Below are 22,437 nucleotides of genomic sequence, written 5' to 3'. Positions count from 1 at the left end.
GGATTTCTGCTTAAAATAATAACATTGCCTACACCATAAGTGATATTATTCCTTATTTTAAGAGGCTTTTAGAAATGAGCAGCAATACTTCTAAGAGCTAGAAATTACAGTGAATATAACTTTAAAATTAAAAAGAAAGGAGAGCTGTTTATATATCTCAGCTGAAGTCAGATGTGGGGATATGTGTGTTTAGGTACTGCAATCATGTGCTATAACTTATTATTTCATGTGTATATTGTTCTTTATAAACATCTTATTTAGTTTGCAACACAATTCCACCAAAACAGAGCAACAGTTAAAGCAAAAAGAATTCCTGTTATCACAACTATCATTTGCTTGTGGAATGAAATTACATTGAAAGGATAAAAAGAAGTTTCTATTAATTCAGAGAAGAAAGTAAAGCTAAACAGACAAAAGCCAGGTAGATACAGGACTAGGACATCTAAACTGATGCTTCCAAGCTCATTAAAAGACATATTGAGGTAGCATAGAATTATAGTCTCCATTTATGCCTATTTTCCTTTATCAACAGATTATATGGGTGTGTGTGTGTGTGTGTGTGTGTGTGTGTGTGTGTGCGCATGAGAGAAAGAGAGAGAGAGAAACAGAGAGAGACAGAGATTTATAGGCATTGCTCTACCTGGGTCCCTCTTATGTCTTTAGACCAAAGCCCCAAAGATGTGTCTCCCATCTAGCCTAACTCTGATACCTGATATTGGACTTTAAAACAGACTGTTTTGGGGCACCTGGGTGGCTGTCAGTTAAGCATCCGGCTTCGGCTCAGGTCATGATCTCACCATTCGTGAGTTCGAGCCCCACATCAGGCTTTGTGCTGACAGCTCAGAACCTGGAGCCTGCTTCGGATTCTGTGTCTCCTTTTCTCTCTGTTCCTCCCCAACTCATACTCTGTCTCTCTCTCAAAAATGAATAAAGATTACAAAAATTAAAAAAAAAAACATCCTTTTTATCTCATTTGCTCAACAAAAAGCAAGACTGTTTACATTTGTGAATGACGCTAGGAGGGAATATAGCAGCTGATTTAGCAAGATAAGATTGTCCAGTTTTGCATTCAGGCTGCATCTTCTACTTCTTCTCTTCTTTTTCCATTCGCTGCCATATATTTCTTTATGTTCATGTCTGTATTTATCACTGTATTATAAACTCATTGAGAATAAAGTTTATATGGTATTAGTTGAATCTCTCCAATTTGTTCTCTTACAACCAATTTAATCCTCTTAGTCTAGAGTGTTATACATAGTAAGTGCCCAATAAAAAATTTAAAATCTTTACAAGGTTATGTTCAGTGATATAGAATATTTTTAGTTACAAATAAATGTACTAAATGTACATTAATAATAATTGTACTAATATAACTAAAAAAGAGTGTGAGCTTTAGTATATAAGCATAATAGTATTATTTGCCTTTCCTACACTGCCATATGACAAGCAGCTAGGTAAGAAGAAAAGTATTTTTATGAGCATTTTTCTAGGGCCAGAGATGGGGATTATTCTATTGCAGGAATATTCATCACAAATGTAAAATTACTTTAAATCTCTTATTTTATTAGAAGCAGAAAGGAAACTTGCATATGTATAAAAATTTCCTCTAAGCCATTCATAGCACTTAAAATAATTAAAATATTCATGTTACATCCATGACTCTATAGATTTGATGATTACATAGATAAAACTTTGTTGATATATATGAGAAAAGGGAAAAAGTGTATCAATAGTACAAAACTTAGAAAATCTCAAAATAACATGATTTACTTTGAAATTATGTAACTTTTAGGCCGATAATGTTTTATTTAGTTAAACGATGTTTTCATTTCTAGAATATAAACAAACTGAACCAGGGAACAGTCCACCAACATATGGAGACACATAAAGCTTTCACCATGATTAATCCATTTGAAGATAATTGAAAACTGACCACATTATGCAATTATGCACAAAGAACCTGGGTGATTAGGCACCTGGTATTAATGCTAATCAGCATCTGATGATATCCCTGTCAAATTATTATTGTTCTATTATCATATAACCCATATAATGAGTATTATATCAAGACCCATAAAGTTCCTTAGCAATAAGGGGGAAAAACCAATTATGAAGTTATGGAAGTCTTTATGGGGCCACTGGCACTTATCAACATAGACAGACTATTGAGAAAGACTGTAAACTACTTAGGGCAGTGCCCTAGTCTGATTCCACTTTTGACTTTCTGGAATAGAATTTCTCAAATCTGGCTGTGCGTCTAAATCCACTTGAGTTCTTTTTTTTTTTTTTTTTTAATTTTTTTTTTTCAACGTTTTTTATTTATTTTTGGGACAGAGAGAGACAGAGCATGAACGGGGGAGGGGCAGAGAGAGAGGGAGACACAGAATCGGAAACAGGCTCCAGGCTCTGAGCCATCAGCCCAGAGCCCGATGCGGGGCTCGAACTCCCGGACCGCGAGATCGTGACCTGGCTGAAGTCGGACGCTTAACCGACTGCGCCACCCAGGCGCCCCAATCCACTTGAGTTCTTAAAAAACAATACAGATACCTAGATATCAATCTTTACCTAGAGAATCAACATTTCTAAGGATGAGGCCCCAGAGCATAGTTTTTATTTATTAAAAAATTTTTAAAAATGTTTATTTATTTTTGAGAGACAGAGACAGAGTGAGAGTGGGGGAGGGGAACACACACACACACACACACACACACACACACACACACAGAATCTGAGGCAGGCTCCAGGCTCTGAGCTGTCAGCACAGAGCCTGACACGGGGCTCGAACTCACAAACTGTGAGATCATGACCTGAGCCAAAGTCGGTCACTTAACTGACTGAGCCACCCTGTGTCCCAAGAGCACTTTTTAAAACCTCCTCAATTTATTCTAAAAAATTTGATCACAGGTGCTATTAAGGCACCCCTGGCCAGACCATATACAATGTAGGCAATCAATAAACATTTGTTGAATGACTAATGCAGTTTTCCAAAATAGCCTCTTTTATGCTAGTGCCCACATTTAATTTTTGTTGACTTGATTTTTATTAATATAGCACTACTTTATTTGTTTTGTAGTATAGAAATGGCAACTAATGAATTCAATTAAATTATCAGGGGGGTGTTACTTTAGAAGAAGGCACATCTATAATATTGGCATCCTTTTGTAAGAGACAAATGGGATCCCCCTCGTTGGAAGTTCAGTGTGAGAAGATGGCTGACATATTCTCACTTAGAGTATTTATAGGATCTGTGATTTTACAATAGTGTCTCATGTTTGATGATATAAATACCTCTTCTTTTTCCTTCTGTTTTTTTATTCTCACTCAACTCTTAGACCTTAATTCATCCAAGAACAAAACAATGTGGTGTCTGAAGTTTCTTCACCTTCCTTTTCCTAAATACTGACCAATAGGGATTAAAAACAAAAGAAAAACATCTCTTCCTGGGGTATCTACAGTAGAACTTTGGTTACCACATTAGCAAATGTGAATGTGATGAAACCTGGGACCTCTATGTGTGGTGGTTTTTTTCATCTGCCTGTGTACAGCAGTGACTGTGGTGGGCAGCAATATTTGCTAAGCCTTGCTGTGTTAAGCTGCCCCTTTGCAAGTCTTACCCACCTGTTATGTCTGACTCTTTTGCTTTCCCCTCTCATAACAGTCCTCTGCTAACATTTCTGTAGACCTCATCCTGTGAGCAGATACATCTAAGCGTTCCCTATTGGAAACCTGCTGCCACATAAAAACGGATCTCAAAACTTGTCTTCTTCACACTGGGGCCAGAAATCAGAAGCCTCTCCACTTTGCACTTACTTGTCTCTGCCTAAATGGGCCAAGGCCTGGTACCTTCAATGGTTACTAGATATTTTGTCAATTACCTTGAAAAGGCATCGCCTCAGTAAGGCAGCCTTCCGCATACAAAGATGATAATCCCATCCACTATCCCCTCAGCATTTTCCCTTATAGACAAGTGCCATGCCCATGAGGCCCTTGACTATAGCATAAGTTAATGGACATGACCTTAGGAGAATGTTAGAGTTAGTAGAGAACATTAAGATGTCAACATTCTAAAAAGGGATGTCTGGCGAGACCCCTTGATCTTGGGGTCATGAGTTCAAGTCCTATGTTAGGCATAGCATTCTATATTCTGAAATACACAAAAAGTAGTTGAAATCCAATGAAATAAATTAAGTTGCCTTGATCCTATAGGGCAGAAGCCTCTGTTATAACACATTTCCCATTACTCACTGATTAAGACATAAAACCAAATATATTCAAAAGATAGAATACAATTTATATTGAGTAGGCAAGTTTAAATTAATGTATATGCAATATATCTACACATAATCATTTATTATAGTATAGTTTTACTATTGGTCTAACACCATTTTCAACAATTATTTTATATCTTTGTTTTCAGTTTCCTCATTACATAGTTCTAGTCCCATAATGAACACATACTGTTTACTTCTTTCTCTTTGTTCGTAACAGACATATTAAAAATGTGCTCTGAGTGGTGTTTCTGAAGGATACAATCATGATCCAGTGCACTATTAATGCTCATCTTTTATGAGCATGGCCAGGCAGTGTTCCTGGCCATGGTACTGGGTAACCAGTGGGACCACTTTCTGAATTGGCAGCTAGCAGAGTTCCCAAGATTATTCTCTAGCCAGCCAGGCTGCGTCATGGGGTTCCTATGGGATTATACACTGGGGTGAGGAAAAATATCAAAATTACGTTAATTTTTATTTTGTAACATCATCCAAATATTCCATTTGTCTACAAATATTTATTTATTTATTTATTTATTTATTTATTTATTATTTTTATTTTTTTCAGATTCTAAACACATTCTCTTTATCACATATTTGATCCAGAGAAGAAACTATGTGTGGGAGGTGGGGAAAGGGACCACCTTGCCTAGGAGCAACCCCCATCTATTTTTCTACAAAATTTAAAACATTTATTACTTATTAGTTTAGTAGTTTCTATTAAAACATAAATAAATGACATGTTTTGGAGGCATGAGCTAATTTCTAAAAGCAAAAAACAAAAAACCAAACAACAACCTGAACTTATAGGATGTAAGGATAAATAAGCAACCACTGCTAAATACTTTTCAGATGCAAACTTTCAGTCTTTCAGGTTTTGAAAAGCAATATAAATCCCATTGTTAATATATGCCAATGGTTCTGTTATTATTCATTTAAAATATCAATTAAATATTGATGAGTTTGTAAATGCTATACATGGGTAAAAATTGAATGAATATAGTTATTGAGTTTTTTAAGCTTCAAAACAAAAGGAAAGCATAAAACCATAATGGATGCTTCGTCCTTGAAATTCTTTTTGTCTAACACAACTTTCTCCCAATTTCTATTTACTAACTCCTATTTGCCCTTTACAACAACCTGAATGCCCAGCTCTCTGGGATGCCTTCTCTAACTCACTTGGAATTCAGTTAAGTATACCTCCTTAAGTGCTCAACCACTTGTCCTTTGATACAAAACAACATCTCCAGCTGAGAATCTACCAGCCTGGAAATAATATTGTAGCACAATCTTCTTGAGTTCATATTTGCTAAAAGTCAATCATATAGGAGGGCACCTGAGTATCTACTATATTGAAGGCCAAATGTCTGATCATGTCCAAACTGGAAAAAAAAAGTGTGTGTGGGGGGCAGATGTCTATAGTATATACCTCATACTATAGGTAATTTTTCTCAAACAATAGTGTGCATTAGAACACCCTGCAAGACTTATTATTACACAGATTGTTGGGTCTCATCTCCAAAATTTCTGATTTTGGGCCTCTGGCTGTCTCAGTTGGTAGAGCATCGACTCTTAATCTCAGGGTTGTGAGTTCAAACCCCATGCTGGGTGTAGAGATTACTAAAAAATAAATAAATAAACTTAAAAAATAACAAATGGGCTAAAATTTCTGATTTAGTCTGTCTAGGATGGGCTGAAAAATTTGCATTCTTGTAAGTTCCCAAGTGAAGTTCCTAGCACAGTCCAGAAACTATGCTTTAAGAACCACTAGTCTTAGAAACTGGTGATAGGAATTCAAAAGTCTCACCTCTTGCTTCTAGCTATATGGAATCTAATGCAGTCATTATTGACAATTCTGGGTTTTTTTTCTAATAGCTTTAGGACCCCTAAGATCTGAATTGTGGGATTTTCTTCTTTTAAGTAAGTCTATTCATCATCAAACCACGATATTACCCAACTGGGAGGTACAGCAATAAGCTAACATCCTGAATCAGCAAACCTACAGTTGAGACAGAATTTTTAATACATTCATTAATATATTGTATATTTAAATTTCAGTAAGGTTTCCTTGATATACATTGGTTTACTTTACCATACAGCATGTAACTGAAAAAACTTCAAACCATGACTGCAGTAGTCTCATCTACTACCTTTCTCACATTCCAAGTAGAGAAGAAAGGTTGTTGAATTAACAGCTGAGAAACATAGGATTCTTTGACCCTTTATTAAGTCTCAGTTGTGGGATCTAGTGTAGTCCTCCTGCATAATGCTTGCAATTTACTGAAGCTTAAAATATGTCTACATATATAGGATGATGTTATGTGTAGGTTTCTTAGGTCAAGGTACAACCCAAGTACTGCTGACATTTAACTAAGACTATAAAATCCAGGAATTGCCTATTAATGTCTGAATCAAGGCTACACTAAGAGGGGCACCTGGATGGGGGAGGAGAAAAGGAGTGTTCTCAAAATTTTAATCAAGAAACCTATACAAGGGCCAGTTGGTATAAATGCTTCTGTTATTCACCCGCAACTCCAACAACAATGGGCATTTTATTAATTAGCATATTGAATGTCAGACATTAGATTTTTTAAAATAAAAATGGTAGCTTATTGGCTAGCTTGATTAATATTGGAAATGGGCTCTCATTGGTGATATTAAAGTTATTCCAGATGTGTGGATTACTTACAAATATTCCATAAATGTTTTTCATTTTTGCATTAAAAGGCAAAAAACAAAACAAAACAAAGCAAAACCACAAACAACCATAATAGGCTTGCATACTGTACCCTTAGGGATAATGTTTTAGATAAATCCCTAAAGAGTCCTAAGTCTGTCTAAGAACTCTGAAGGATTCCGTTAGTTTGGTACTTGACTCTAAAATTTAGCATTTGTCTCATAGAAACCTTTAATTCAAATGGTGATAGAAACACCTAATAGTATAGAGAGCTAGTGCCCCTTTGAACATTTGGAAGGAGTTGCACATCCATGTGCATGTATAGCTTATATGCTTATATGAGTGTGTATGGTATGTGGGATCTTAATTTTTTTTTTTTTTGACACATATAAGAGAGCAGAACAGAAATGGAGTCTGGAATTTCTGGCATTAATTTTCCAGACTATTCTCAGAATTATTGGTGAGTACATCAAACAGCTTACCAAGGAATCATTAAATATTTTTTCAGATGGGAAGTGTCAATAGACTTAGACCCTCTGATATAGCCTATGAGAGAAAAGTTATATTTGAGCATAGGATGGGGGTGAGAAAGCAAAATGGCAGATATCTCTGAAAGCTGTGGGTGATGATTGCAGTTCTAGAATCCGATTTTTGAGGACAGTAGATTAAGCAAGCCATTTAATGCACACCTACTGATGAGGATAATTGGATTACTGCACAATTTGTGTCTTGAAACTTTGCTTGAAAGCATCAGAGAGCTAACAAGATAGTGAAGAAGTATGAAGCCAGGATGTGGGACAAGGATTTGGAGATGCAAACTTGGGTTTGACACTACATTTCTGTTGTGGGTATTTATTGATATGGGTTGGAACAGTGGATGGGCTGAGAGGTTGAGCAGTACTTTTGACCACCTTGCAGAAATAAGAGGAAAGGAAATGGAATCCAGAGCTGCTAAGTAGGCTCTTGGTGAATCTGCCTCATTTTCGACTTAGATCCAAAATGGCTACATCTGGGGCACCAAGGTGGTTCAGTCAGTTAAGCGTTAGACTTCAGCTCAAGTCATGATCTCATGGTTCGTGGGTTTGAGCCCGACATCGGGCTCTGTGCTGACAGCTCGGAGCCTGGATCCTGCTTTGGTTTCTGTGTCTCCCTCTTTCTCTGCCCCTTGCTCACCTGTGCTCTGTCTCTGTTTCTGCCAAAAAATAAACTATATATATAAAGAAACAAAACAAAATGGCTACAATTAAGGAACAAAGATGAACCTGAAATAGGCCCTCATAAAGGCTACAGTTTGGTTTTGAAAAATCTGAATCCCTGCTATTGAATTTCAGCAATCCTAGATTGTTAATGTCCTCAGATATAATTCTCTATACTAAAGTAACAAACAACAACATAGGCCTCCAATTATTTTTACAAACGACATTGCAGTGCAATATCTGGCCACAATAAAGGAAAATAACCAACCTTACAAAGGAACAAGACTGGATGATTAAAGAACAGTAGAAATACTAGACAATAGAAATATACATGCAGTGGGCCCCAATGTTGAAGTTTTTACAAAGATTTAAAAATAACTACGCTTATTATTTTCAAAGAAATAATAAAAAGGACAGATTTTCAGCAAGGAATAGAAACAAAAAAACAAGGAAATTCTAAAACTGAAAAATATAATAATTGAAATTGAAATTAAGAGCTCAAAGGATGGATTTAACAGTATATTAAGCACAGGTAAGTAGGGGCGCCTGGGTGGCTCAGTCGGCTAAGCAGCTGACTCTTGATTTCAGCTCAGGTCATGATCTCACGGTTGTGAGATCAAGCACTGCATTAGGCTCAGTGCTGAGTGTGGAACCTGCCTGAGATTCTCTCTCTGCCTCTTTCTGTGCCCCTCCTTCACTCGTGGGCTCTCTCTCTCTCTCCCTTAAAATAAATAAATAAACTTAAAAAAAAACTTAAAACAACCTTAGGTAAGTAGAAAATAGGTAACTCAAAAGCTAAGTCAGAAGAGAACTATTGAGAATAAATTAGGAGAACAAAAGGAGAAACAAGACAGGAGTAGAGGTATGAGAAGAATTAACATATGTGATTATAGCTTCAGAAAAAGGGAGAGAGGAAAAAAATATTAACAATGTTGGAAGCAATAATGACAGAACTGTCCAAAACTGATGAAGGACATCAAGGAACAAATTTAAGAAGTGTTAATAAGCATGACAAATAGAAACAAAGTTGTATTTGAGCAACTAAATTAAAACTGTGAAAAACAAATATAAAAAGAAAGACATTAAAAGCAGATAAAGAATAAAGAAAAATAATTTCAAAGAAGCAACAATTATAACAGTTGGATTTGAAACAGAATCAGTGGAAGCTAAAAGACAATGAACTGATAGCTTTAAAGATTTTAAAATAAAATTACTCCTATCCAAATAACATATTCAGCTAAAATATCTTCTGAGAATGAAGACAAAATAAAAACTTTTCAGACAAATGCAGATTTAGAAATTTTTCTACCAGCAAATTCATATTGAAGTAATAAATTGTGTTCTTCAGGTAGAGGGTAAACAATCCCATATATAAAGTCAGAGTTACAGAAGCAACAAAGATGAAATATGTGGGAAATATTAAACAGATATTGACTGTATAAAAAAAACCAGTGCTTATTAATTTTATGGGATACAGATATAGAGATATATTATTGGGATACAGGTACAGAGATATATTATTAGCATAGCATGTAAAACTCAAATAGGTTAAATAGACTTAATCCATAGTCTCAGGAAAAATCATAGTGAACACTTATAAATATTTTAGAAGAATGGTAAAATATAATACTGTAAATAAAAACTTAAGGGGTCAATTAAATCTTGGTTAGGCAGGAGGATGTAGAATTTTATTTATTATTACTTACTTATTATTATTTTTAAAACTTTCAATGTTTATTTTTGAGAGAGAGAGACAGCAAGCACAAGCAGCAGAGGGGCAGACAGAGAGGGAGACACAGAAGCCAAAGCAGGCTCCAGGCTTCAGGCTGTTGGCACAGAGCCAGACACAGGGCTTGAACTCATGAACTGTGAGATCATGACCTGAGCTGAAGGCAGATGCTTAACTGACTGAGCCACTCAGGCACCCCTAGAATTTTAAACGTGTAAGTGAGGACAGGTTGAAAATAAACAAGTAACTATCTGTGAATGTAATACATAGAACAGCAAATCATAACCAAAGGAAGAAGAGGAAAGGAAATAATCATGATCAAACATAAATAAAATAGAAAAATAATATAATAAAGAGTCAATAAATCCTATGTTTCATTCTTTGCAAAGATTTGTAAAATTCATAATCCTCCAGCAAGACTGATTAGGAAATGACATATGCAAGGACTAGAAGAGTAGACATCTTTTCAGATCCTATAAATGTTAAAAAGATGGTGAGAGGATTCTCTGAATAATTTCATGCCAATAAATAAGCACAAAGAACTTAACTTAGACCCAGGAAGAAATAGAAAATGTGAATTGTCCTATAACTCTTAAATAAATTGAATCTCCGTACTTATATGGCTTTCCAAATTAAAGAAATAGAACCAATTCTATACAAATTCTTCCAGCGAAAAGAAGAAAAGCAAGAAGTCTTTGCCATTGACATTATGAAGCCAGCATATTCTCCATTCTAACCTGGTAAGGACATTATAAGATAGAACACCTTTGGTCTCTGTCATAAATAAAGGTGGAAAAAAATGCTACAGAAAATGTTGTATCAAATCTAGTAATACATAAAAAGGATAATACATTATGACCATGTAGCGTGCATCCTAGGAATGCAAATTTGTTTAAAATTAGAAAATCCATCAGTGCAATTCACCACACTAATGGAATAAGGGAGAAAAATCACTTGATCATTGATCATCTCAACAGATTCAGAAAAAAAATTGATAAATTCAATATTCTTTACTGTAAAAACTTTTTCTTACAACAGGAGGAAACTTTCTTAAAGTAATAAAGGGTACCTACAAAAACTTGTGTATTTACTGGGGAACTTTAGACCTGAAGTCGGGAATAACACAAGCATGTCTGCTATCACCACCTGGAGGCCCTCGAGAGTACAAAATATCCAGAAAAGTAAATATAAAATATAAATATTGGGGAAAAAACCTCTTGTTATTTGCAGACAATATGATTGTAAGTAGAATATTTAAAGATACAGATAAATTATTAGAAGTAGAAGTGTAGTTAGTAAGGTTGTTGAGAAAAATGTCATTATATAAAATCAGTTGTATCTGTATACTGGTTAAAAAAAAAAGAATTTAAAAAATTCTTTAAAAAGAATTTTACCAAGTCAAATAAAATATTTTAAGATAGTATTGTTAAACTACTTTCGAGAAAAAAATGTTTTAAAGATTTAAATAGGTACATGATAATGGATTGGAAAATACTAAGATACATTTTCAACTAAAATCCCAGCTAGCTTTTGCATGGAATTGACAAGAAAGTTTTAAAATTTACATGTAAAGATGAAAGTCCAAGAAGAGCCAAAATATTGTTTATGAATAAGGGTAAATTAGGAGAATTCACTCTGTTAGATTTCAAGACTTAGTATGAAACTACAGTAATTAAGCCTGTTGGCACAAGGGTAAACAAAGAGATCCCTGGCATAAAATATAGAGCCCTGAAATAGACACATACCTACATGGATATTTAAATCATCACAAGGGTGTCACAGCAGAGAAGCGAGAAAAGGAAAATATTTTAAATAGTGTTGGAACAATTAGAAGTCTACATGGAAAAAAAAATAAGAATGACTCTTATATCACATGATGCACTAAAATCTATTCTAGACCAATTGTAGGTTTCAACGTGAAAGGCAAAAGAGCAAAGCTTCTAGAAGATAATATATGAAATTGTCTTTATGACATTGAGGTAGCGCATGTTCTAATCATCTGGGAAAATATCAATACATTTTACTATATTAAAAATAAGAGTTTCTGTTTATCAGAAGATATAATAAAGAGAACAAGAGGGCAAAACACAGGACTGGAAGAAAAATCATTACGACATATTTAATTAGCAAAGGATTTTTATCCACAGTACATGAAAAATACTATAAATTAATAATAGAATGTCGTATAATTTAATAGAAAAAGGGCAAGAGACATGAGCTGTCACTGTACCGAAGGGGACATCCAAATGACCAAACAACATATGAAGAGGTGCTCCATCTCATTCGTAGTTAGGAAAATACAAACTAATGCGCAATGAGATGCACACTCACCAAAATGGCCAAAATTAGAAAGACTGGCAATACCAAGTATACACAAAGTTGTGGAAAATGTGAACTCTTATTCATTGCAAATAGGACAGTAAATTGGTCATTGCCTATAATCCTGAAGATAAGCATATATTGAAATCCAGAAATTCTGTTCTTAGGTGAATGACCAACCCATGCAGACTAAGAGACATACAAGTAGAAGAATATTCATAGAAGCATTATTTATAATCCTAACTTGGAAACATTCCAAATGCCTATGTAGAGAGGAATCTACAAACTGCCATATATTCATGTAAGAGAATACTATATAACAATGAAAATATATGCACCTTATATATGGTCTATCCCTGCATTGTTGGTTTAAACGATCATTTTGCCATTGTCTCCCAGTTCTGCGGTTTGGCTGAATTCACCTAGGGTGTCCTTGCTTGTCTCTAATAAACAGTCATTTGGTGACTGGAGCTGGAGTTATCATTCACTCAAAATATTGTGACATTGAAGCTAGCTGAAGGTGAGAACCTCCGCTGGGCACCAGCAGAGCTGTGTTCCCTGGACCTGTCTCTATTTGATCTATCCATATTGTTTCCCCACCTGGCTCACTCCAGGGAGCTCAATTTCTTATATGGAAGCTGAAGGTTCCCATAGTGAATATCCTGAGTGAAATTGGCAGAAGCTGCATGGCTTTTTCTAACCTAACTCTAAAGTCTTCTGTAGACTTTTCTGGATATATATTATACAATTTAAAAGGCTAAAAATTAAAAGAACATAATTCCAGTCCAGTAAGGAGGGACAGGATCTCCCAGAGTGGTGAGGAACATTGTTCTTCTTCTTGTTTTTAGTCCCTCACTACCCTCTAAGGCTTAGCTTAGCTCTTGACAACCTGGCCCCAACCTCCTTGCTGATTTTAATCTTCCTTTCACATTTTGCACTTAGATCACAAGAATGCTGAGAACCAACTGACTTGTGCTGCACTTTTTCATGTGTCTCTGTGATAGAATTATGGCCCTCCAAAGATGTTCACCTTCTAATCCCTAGAACTTTTGAATACGTTACCTTACATGGCAAAAGGGGCTTTGCAGATATAATTAAATTAAGAATCTTGAAAATGGTGAGATTGTCCTGGATTATCCAGGTAGGCCCAGTGTAAACACAAGGAGACTCAGAGCAAGAGTCAGAGAAGGAGATGTGAGGACAGAATCAGTGGTCAGAATATGCAATTGCTTGAAAGGGCACAAGTCAAGAGATGCAGGAAATCTCTAGAAATTGAAAAGGCAAGGAAATGAATTTTTTCCTACTATCTCCAGAAAGAACCAGTCCACCAACACCTTGAGTTGAGTCCCTCAAGACCCATTTTCAGAATTCTGACCTTCTAAACTGAAAGATAATAGATTTCTGCTGTTTTAAACTCCCAAATTTGTGGTAATTTGTGACAGGAGCAATAGAATCTAATGATATCCCCCCCCCCCTTTTTTCCCCAATTTATGACCTTTTCTATATTGTTTGGTTTTACTTGAAACACTTCCTTACACCAACTCTTTTTATTTATTTTTTATTTTTTTTAATTTTTTTTCAACGTTTTTTATTTATTTTTGGGACAGAGAGAGACAGAGCATGAACGGGGGAGGGGCAGAGAGAGAGGGAGACACAGAATCGGAAACAGGCTCCAGGCTCCGAGCCATCAGCCCAGAGCCCGACGCGGGGCTCGAACTCCCGGACCGCGAGATCGTGACCTGGCTGATGTCGGACGCTTAACCGACTGCGCCACCCAGGCGCCCCACACCAACTCTTTTTAAAATCCTACCCGGTATTAAAGACCTAGCTCAGCTGCTCTCTCCTCCTTGAGACCTTCTTACCATCAGAATCAGAAATAACTCTTAATCCTCTAAAACACTAGGGCACTTACCAGCACTGATAGTCCACTAATCACATATTACTTCAAGTACTTCGAGTATATAAAGGTGCTATATACCTTACTGCTGTTCCAATTTCTGTTCAGGAATGTTATACATATTAGTCACACACTCACTTGTTGAGTGGATATAGGAAGAAAAGAAGGTTATCATAAAGTATTTAAAAATATTTCTAGTAATAATACATAAAATAGTTGATATTTATATAAAAATATAAAAGTAAGTTGTAACATACATTTGCAACTTTATATGATCCATTTAATATCTGTTCCATGTAATGATTTAGATCTCTGAATCGTTTGTGGTCTGAGTTTGTAAAAGGTACGTGCCACCAATGAGGAAACCTGTTTAAAACATAAATAAATTAAAAAAGAAGTGTATCTTTATTACTTTGAAAACTGGTCTCTGCATCTTAGGGTTGTTAGTGAAGTTATAGCTACATCAGATGGAGGGGCCAGTGAAAACATTAAAAAAAAAACACATAGAACACATGATTAATCCTGAGAGTTTCATTAACATGATTGTGGTCACTTGTGCTATTTTAACTTTCATTAATATTAATGCTAATTTAATTTAATTTAACCTATTAAACTAATATATATGTTCCTTCTTGCTGTATTCATGGAAGACCACACATATTGTCTTTTAAATACATGTGGAGGTTTAATAAATACTTTCTGAAGTTAATGATTCATTATTTTTCACAAAGGTCAGATTGTATTGCTTCTTCTGGGTTCATTAGAGATATTTCTGCATTAACTAAATTAAACATTTTACCAAGTGACATATGTTTCCATCTGGTCTTAGTCTTTTGGAACACTGTATCATTTTCCTCAAGAGTCTGACTTGCAGAATTTCCTCTGCACTCTCTGAAGATTCCTCTTGATGGGTTAGATGTGATTAAGACCAATTACTGAGTGGAATGAACTGTTAATGGTTAGCATTTGGTGACATATTTTTCTGGCTAAGTACATTTTCTTAGGAACTACCTAGCAGCTTTCTCTGACTTCAGTCTTGCTGCTTCCTCCTTTATACTTCTGCTTCTTTGGTACAGGTATTTCCCTGGGGTAAGGGTATGAGGGATAGAGAAGGGCTGTCAGCAGACACAGAAGTAGGTGACAACTACGGGCCAACCCATTCACTGTTTCCTGTTGTAAATGTTAAGGAAGTCCAGAATTACGTTTGTGTATTTAAATAATTGACATTTTATTTTTCAAAAGGTCTCCTGCAATTCTAAGGCTTAAAGTATTAAAAATTTTCACCCAGATTTAATTATCACAATAATTTGTACCATATACAATTAGTTCAAAACATAGAAACACATTTGATTAACAGATGCATTGGGCAGGTTTTAAATATTAATTTGGGGGTTCCTGGGTGGCTCAGTCGGTTGAGCGTCCGACTTCGGCTTAGGTCATGATCTCATAACTCGTGAGTTCGAGCCCCGCGTCGGGCTCTGTGCTGACAGCTCAGAGCCTGGAGCCTGCTTTGGATTCTGTGTCTCCCTCTCTCTCTGCCCCTAACTCACTCTCATTCTGTCTCTGTCTCTCTCAAAAATAAACATTAAAAAAATTATTTTGTATATCTGTAGATGAATTTTCCTTATTGTTAGAGTAATTTGGAGTTCAATATCAATTCTGTTCCCTTGTTGATGTTTTTTTCAGAGGTAGGTACTAAAAAATCTTGTATATAATTAAGTATGAGAGAATTTAAGAGTTTAGCCATAGTAATGTCATTCAATTGTCTGAAATGCTTTTCAGTTACATGTCAAATATAATATAGCAATCATTTTGTGAAAATGAGTTTTTATCTTTTATGTGACAGCACCATCATGTCTCCTGCCATTTTGTTCATGCCAAAGAGTAGGAAACATCTGACTGACAAACAGATTTGATATCTGGGTATTAGAATAATTCCTTTTTTTTCCCCCAGTACCAACAACAATGTCTTGACTTGCCTTTTATTTGATTCTCAGAGATTTTTTACTCTCTGGGACAACGTACCAAAATAAGTTCTAGATGGTCGGGAGAAGAACAATGTTGAAAGTAGAAGAGGGAAAGGAAATCAACCCTTTAATTTTTAAGCAGGTTAATTTAAAGAAGACCTTTAATTGTATGGAAGATTCCAATGCCTGTGTATTCTTGGGAGATACAAAGAGCCTGCTTTGAAGACCCCTGTCATATACTATGAATAATGTGAATTTTATTCTTCATGACTCTAACTTTCTGATCATACTCTCCAGATCAGGTTAACATAATTCTTGTAGGGCTTCTCTTAGTAAATTTGGGAGTCAGAGGAAATCTTGCTTTCATCCTTCATTTATATGTATCACTGGAAGCCTTGGTTCCTTTGGAACTATCAGCATACAAATATTGTCAAGGGCATACACGAAGTATATGCTCCCCACCCCCCCCGCCCACACACACACTGCTTGAACGGTCTTAAAATCTTTTTAAATACCATTGTCAGGCAGTTGAACAAGGCATAATCTTAGAACTAAAGCTGAAAAATCAAGAAGAGACATATGGAGAGAGATTATTAACATTTTTAAGGTTTTACAAGTTATGTTAAGTGTAGTGGACAGATAAAAGTGTAGAACAGAGAAGTTCTTGAAACCAAAAAAGGGCAGCCATTGAACAGTAACATTTTAAATCATTAATTGGTAGAGTACAATGACAGTCCCTGATGTTGAATTCAATATTTGCAGTTAAACTTTGAATTTTTTTTTGCCAGCACCTCCTTTTCTGTTATTTTATAAGATGGTTTTCAGTAATTCTTTTTTTTTTAATTTTTTTAAATGTTTATTTATTTTTGAGACAGAGAGAGACAGAGCATGAATGGGGGAGGGTCAGAGAGAGGGAGACACAGAATCTGAAACGGGCTCCAGGCTCTGAGCTGTCAGCACAGAGCCCGACGCGGGGCTCGATCTCACGGACCGCGAGATCATGACCTGAGCTGAAGTCGGCCGCTTAACCGACTGAGCCACCCAGGCGCCCCGGTTTTCAGTAATTCTTAAAGCTGGTGTTGCTTTTAAGTTTCCACAATGACACTCCTTTCCTCTCAGTCTCTTGAACATACTCTTACTCTAATTTGTTGACTTTCTGATATTTAAAGCATCTGTATTTCAAAATTTCTGTAGCATCTGCAAGTAGTGAACTATTCACTCTTCAATATTGCACCATATCTCTCCATTCATTGATAACTTTGCTTAGATTTGTATTTTGGAAGGTGACTAAATCCTGAAAGCCTAGTAAAAAGCCTAGTACTTCATCCACATGTACAAAGTATGTCAGGTCAGATACGGACATTCACATTATTAAGGGACCATTTCCTTAACAAAAATTCCTAAGTGTAGATAAAATAACGTTTGATTTACCTAAGTGCCAATATAATTTCTGGCAAGTTCCTTTTTAAAGTCAAGATACACCTTTCGTATACACTGAAATCTATGACCTAAATTTGGCAAGTTCTAAGTGATGAATTTTAGAAGGTTTATTTGAACAGAAGTTGTTTGCAGTTATATTCTTAATTTGTTTATACTTAAATATTTTAAAAATGATAACATGAACAAAAGCATGGTTTTCAAGATTGTTTGAAAAGAAACATAATGACAAATTAGATTTAGACAATCCAAGTCAAAGTTAATCATTAACAACAAAAGTGAGTTGGTATTAGTAAATTTTACTTCTATGCTAAATGATATTAATGAATCTTTTTCTGGTATGGAAAATAAATGTATCAGGGCTTTTAACTGCAATTATTTGTTGAAAGAGTAGATATATCCAACTTAGTTCTGCATTTTCAATGTCAATTTTATTTTTATAGAAAAACCCAAAAAGATTAAATTTAAAAACAGGCAAATAAAACAATTTTCCTGGTAACTGATGAAAAATGAAATCACTCCTGAATTTTTCTGTCTACAAAATCAATGGCTAAAGGCAAACAGAGAAATTGCAAACCTTGTTCTGTTTTATGAGACAAAAGATTCTTTACTCTGGGAGACATACAGACTCTGCTGGGATAGGTTCAATGGCATTGGAGTCAGAATGCTGTGTTGTTCACAAATAGAAAATCCCATAACCATAATTTTTCCTTATGTTCAAGGACAAGAACTGCAGACAAAACACAGGGGAGGAAGTGCCTTACTCTGGGAGAGTCAATGATGCAAACTGCTTCTGAAGTTGGCTGTGAAGTTTTGAAAACTGGTCAAATGATTTTTCTGTCAGGCTCATTTCATTGTTACCATGTATCACCTGGATTAGATACAGCTGCAGAAAATAGACAAAAATCAAAAGGTGGCATTATCAACCTGTGATACATTTTAAAATATGGTTTCATGTAAGCTAAACAAAGCAAGAACTTTTCCACAAAATGTCATCCCACGAACAAAAGGATGCAATTTGTAAAGGCAGAATTACCTATAAACACAGTATATAAAGATATCGTAATCTTATGTGCTGGGAACAGACTGCCTAATTTCTGCTCTTCTTTTCATGCAGACACTTTAATTAGCTCTTGATTTATGGTCTACTACAGGCAGGAATTGTTCTCTTTGATGGTTCTCTAATAGCTCTGGTTGTTATGATTTCTCCTTAGAACATCCTCCTTAATGGCACTTCTGCTCAAACCGTAACTGATTTTTCATTTGCATAGTAAAAAAAAATATCATGATATAAGGAAGGATGTGTAGCATAGTGAAGGGAAGTCCGAGATGAGGTCAACAGATATTTAAGTCAAATGACAGACTTGAGACTTACATTACTGGTTTTCTTACTGAACCTTAAAATTGTCGCTCTTTGAATTGACCTGGTTGCACTCAGCATACAGGATTCCTGGGAAGGAGTCTGTGAAGCAGATTTGGCAGGACTTGTGGCTGTCATTTGTGCAAGTGTATGGATCAAGTTATTTAACTTAACAGGGAAGCACTCCAGACTTTCCTTTATTTTCCTAGAGAAATGAAAAAGAAAAGATAGTGGGTAACATTTCCCTGAGTTGACTCATTTCACTTAAGATTTGTTTTCTTGTGTTTGTTAGATGTGGAGGATAGTCAAGAGCCATGTCTGTTTATTTGGAGCCCAACTATTAAATGTTATTTTTAAAAACCCCAAGTCACAACTTATGTTGTTAGCAAACATGTGTTGTTAGCAAACACAAAACTGTAATTGCAATTTTGACTTATTTTAGGTTTGTTTTCTAATTTTAGGAATGATTTGTTTAAAACTTAATTTTAGTTTATAATTATTTAAAATATTTAAATAATTCAGAAGTTAAAACTACAAAACAATGTATATTCCAAGAAGCTGAGCATTTATCTCTGTACTCTCTATGCTATTCTTTCTCTCCCCCATATTTAAACATTCAAAAAATTATAGTTTAACTTTTATTGTTTATTTTATTTATATATGTATATATATTTGTGTTCTTCTTTCAACTGTATTACAAAAAAGTTGCAGTTTATATACTATATTTAATATACATTATATGAAATATTTTTCACTCTGGTTTTTTTTTTCTGGTGGGTTGTTTTTGATGTGTCACTGTTTTTCAAGTCTTTTTTTTTTTGTATTTGAGGTTTGCAATTGTGTTCTAATGATACAATAAATATCTTCATATAATATTTTTATTCCCTCTGTACCCTCCTCTCCAGTAACTGATTTACAGTGTTGTCCTTTTTATCCTAGTTTTTTTTTTTTTTAATAATGGTTTCAGGAGTAGAATTTAGTGACTCATCACTTACATATAACACCCAGTGCTCATCCTGCCAAGTGCCCTTCTCAATGCCCATCGTCCATTTAGCCCTTCCCCCACCCAACATCCTCCCAGCAACCCTCAGTTTGTTCTCTGTATTGCCTCCCTCTCTGTATTTTATTTTTCCTTCCCTTCTCCTATGTTCATCTGTTGTGTTTTTTAAGTTCCACATGTGAGTGAAATCGTATGATATTTGTCTTTCTCTGACTTATTTCACTTAGCATAAAACATTCCAGGTCCATCCACATTGTTGCAAATGGCAAGATTTCATTCTTTTTGATCACAAAGTAAGTAGTATTCCATTGTATATATATACCACATCTAATCTTTATCCATTCATCAGTTGATGGACATTTGGACTCTTTCCATAATTTGGCTATTGTTGATAATGCTACTATAAACATTGGGGTGCATGTGCCATTGGAATCAGCACTTTTGTATCCTTTAGAAAAATGCAATTTATCCAATTGTATTTATTGCAATTGCTGGGTCATAGGGTAGTTCTATTTTTAATTTTTTGAGGAACCTCCATTCTGTTCTCCAGAGTGGCTGCATCAGTTGGCATTCCCACCAGCAGTGATTTGTATTTCCTTATATTTTGATTTGTGTTTCCCTGATGATGAGTGATGCTGAGCATCTTTTCATGTGTCTGTTAGCCATCTGGATGTCTTCTTTGGAAAAATGTGTATTCAAATTTTCTGTTCATTTCTTAACTGGATTATTTGTTTTTGGGTGTTGAGTTTGATAAGTTCTTTATAGATTTTGGATACTAACCTTTTATCAGATATATCATTTGCAAATATCTTCTCCCATTCCATCAGTTGCCTTTTAGTTTTCCTGTTTCCATCACTGTGCAGAAGCTTTTTATCTTGATGAAGTCCCAATAGTTCATTTTTGCTTTTGTTTCCCTTGCCTCTGCAGACATGTCTAGTAAGAATTTGCTGTGGCTGAGGTCAGAGAGGTTGTTACCTATTTTCTCCTCTAGGATTTTGATGGCTTCTGGTCTTATATGTAGGTCTTTCACCCATTTGAGTTTATTTTTGTGTATGGTGTAAGAAAGTGGTCCAGCTTCATTCTTCTGCATGTTGCTGTCCAGTTTTCCCAGCACCATTTGCTGAAGAGACTGTTTTTTTCTATTGCATTTTCTTTCCTGCTTTGTGGAAGATTAGTTGGCCATGCATTTCTGTTATCCTAGTTAATACTATAAGGCAAGCAGTATGTATACTCTGCTCTTCATATGTACTTCATATACCACTTCCATTTTCTTATAGAGCTATTCTACCTATATTGTATAGTATGTGTAGTATACATACCACGCAGTTTCTCTTCTAACTACCATTACATCTTAAACTATCCAGTAGGCATTATGTCTGCATCTCTATCATTGGGACTACCTGAAGTTCATTCTCTACCTGAAATTCCTCAGAAAGTGCTCAAAGAAAAAAGTTTTTGAGTTTTAGATATTCACAACAGTTTGTGCCCTGATTTGTAAGTCAGTTTGGCCTAATACATCATCTTTGGCTCACATTTTTTTTTTTTGAGTGCCAGAAAAACATTATTCCATTTTCCTCTGGAATAAAGAATTAGTATGCAAAGCTCTGATGACATACTGAACTTCTTTCTCTTATAAATAATAAATATTTGTTTCTTTTTGCCTAGACGCCTCAAGGAAGTTTATTTTCCTTCAAAGTCCAATAGTTTTTCTAAAATATGTTTCAGGTTGGTTACTCTGGATAATTTTTCCAAATATTCAATGTATCCTTACAATATGTAATTTCAATACTTTTACTTCAGAAAATGTAATTTATGATACTGATATTTATTAAAATGCTAAATAATTTAGTATTTATACCATTTTAATATATTATTTGGGTTTTATTTTTTAGGGACTTTATATATATATATATATATATATATATATATATATATATATTGGATACTTTATATATATATATATATATATATATATATATATATTGGATTTTCATTGCCTTTCTTAATTTTTTAATTTTAAAAGTCCTCCTTTTTTCATCTATTTTTTCTAGAGGCATCTGTAGTATTGTGTTTAATCTGCATTCTTTCTGGTTTGCTTTTAAAACTATGTTTTCTTTTCCCAGAAATGAGCTCACAACTGTATGGTCAATTAATCTTCAACAAAGCATGAAAGAATATCCAACGGGAAAAAAGACAGTCACTTCAACAAATGGTGTTGGGAAAACTGGGCAGCAAAATGCAAAAGAATTAAGCTGGCCTACTTTCTTATAGCATACACAAAAATAAGTTCAAAATGGATCAAAGACCTAAATGTGAGACCTGAAACCATCAAAATCCTGGAAGAAAACAGGGGAAAATTTCTTTGACATCAGCTGTAGCAACTTCTTTGTAGATATGTCTCCTAAGGCAAGGGAAACAAAAGCAAAAATAAACTATTGGGAGTAAATCAAAATAGAAAGCTTCTGCACAGTGAAGGAAACAATCAACAAAACTAAAAGGCAACCTATGGAATGGGAGAAGATATTTGTAATTGACATATCTGATAAAGGGTTAGTATCCAAAATCTACAATGAACTTATCAAACTCA

At 35.0% G+C, this 22,437-nt stretch overlaps 1 protein-coding gene across 4 annotated transcripts in view; it reads right to left on the bottom strand.

The window, feature by feature from the left end:
* The window catches only part of PIK3C2G (phosphatidylinositol-4-phosphate 3-kinase catalytic subunit type 2 gamma), a 358,133-nt gene that overhangs the window by 47,346 nt on the left and 288,350 nt on the right, over positions 1-22,437 (bottom strand). For all 4 annotated transcript variants that reach the window (XM_030322152.1, XM_030322155.1, XM_030322154.1 and 1 more), the window contains 3 exons: positions 18,866-19,055; positions 18,255-18,376; positions 14,344-14,452 (listed from right to left, as the gene is read on the bottom strand). In XM_030322152.1, the coding sequence (XP_030178012.1) occupies positions 14,344-14,452; positions 18,255-18,376; positions 18,866-19,055 (421 nt within the window). The remainder of the gene's footprint in view (positions 1-14,343; positions 14,453-18,254; positions 18,377-18,865; positions 19,056-22,437) is intronic.

The sequence above is a fragment of the Lynx canadensis genome, chromosome B4 (genome assembly GCF_007474595.2).
Source record: "Lynx canadensis isolate LIC74 chromosome B4, mLynCan4.pri.v2, whole genome shotgun sequence".
Taxonomy (NCBI): domain Eukaryota; kingdom Metazoa; phylum Chordata; class Mammalia; order Carnivora; family Felidae; genus Lynx; species Lynx canadensis.
Note: the sequence above shows the minus strand (reverse complement) of the source record. Positions and strands in the feature narration are given on the sequence as shown.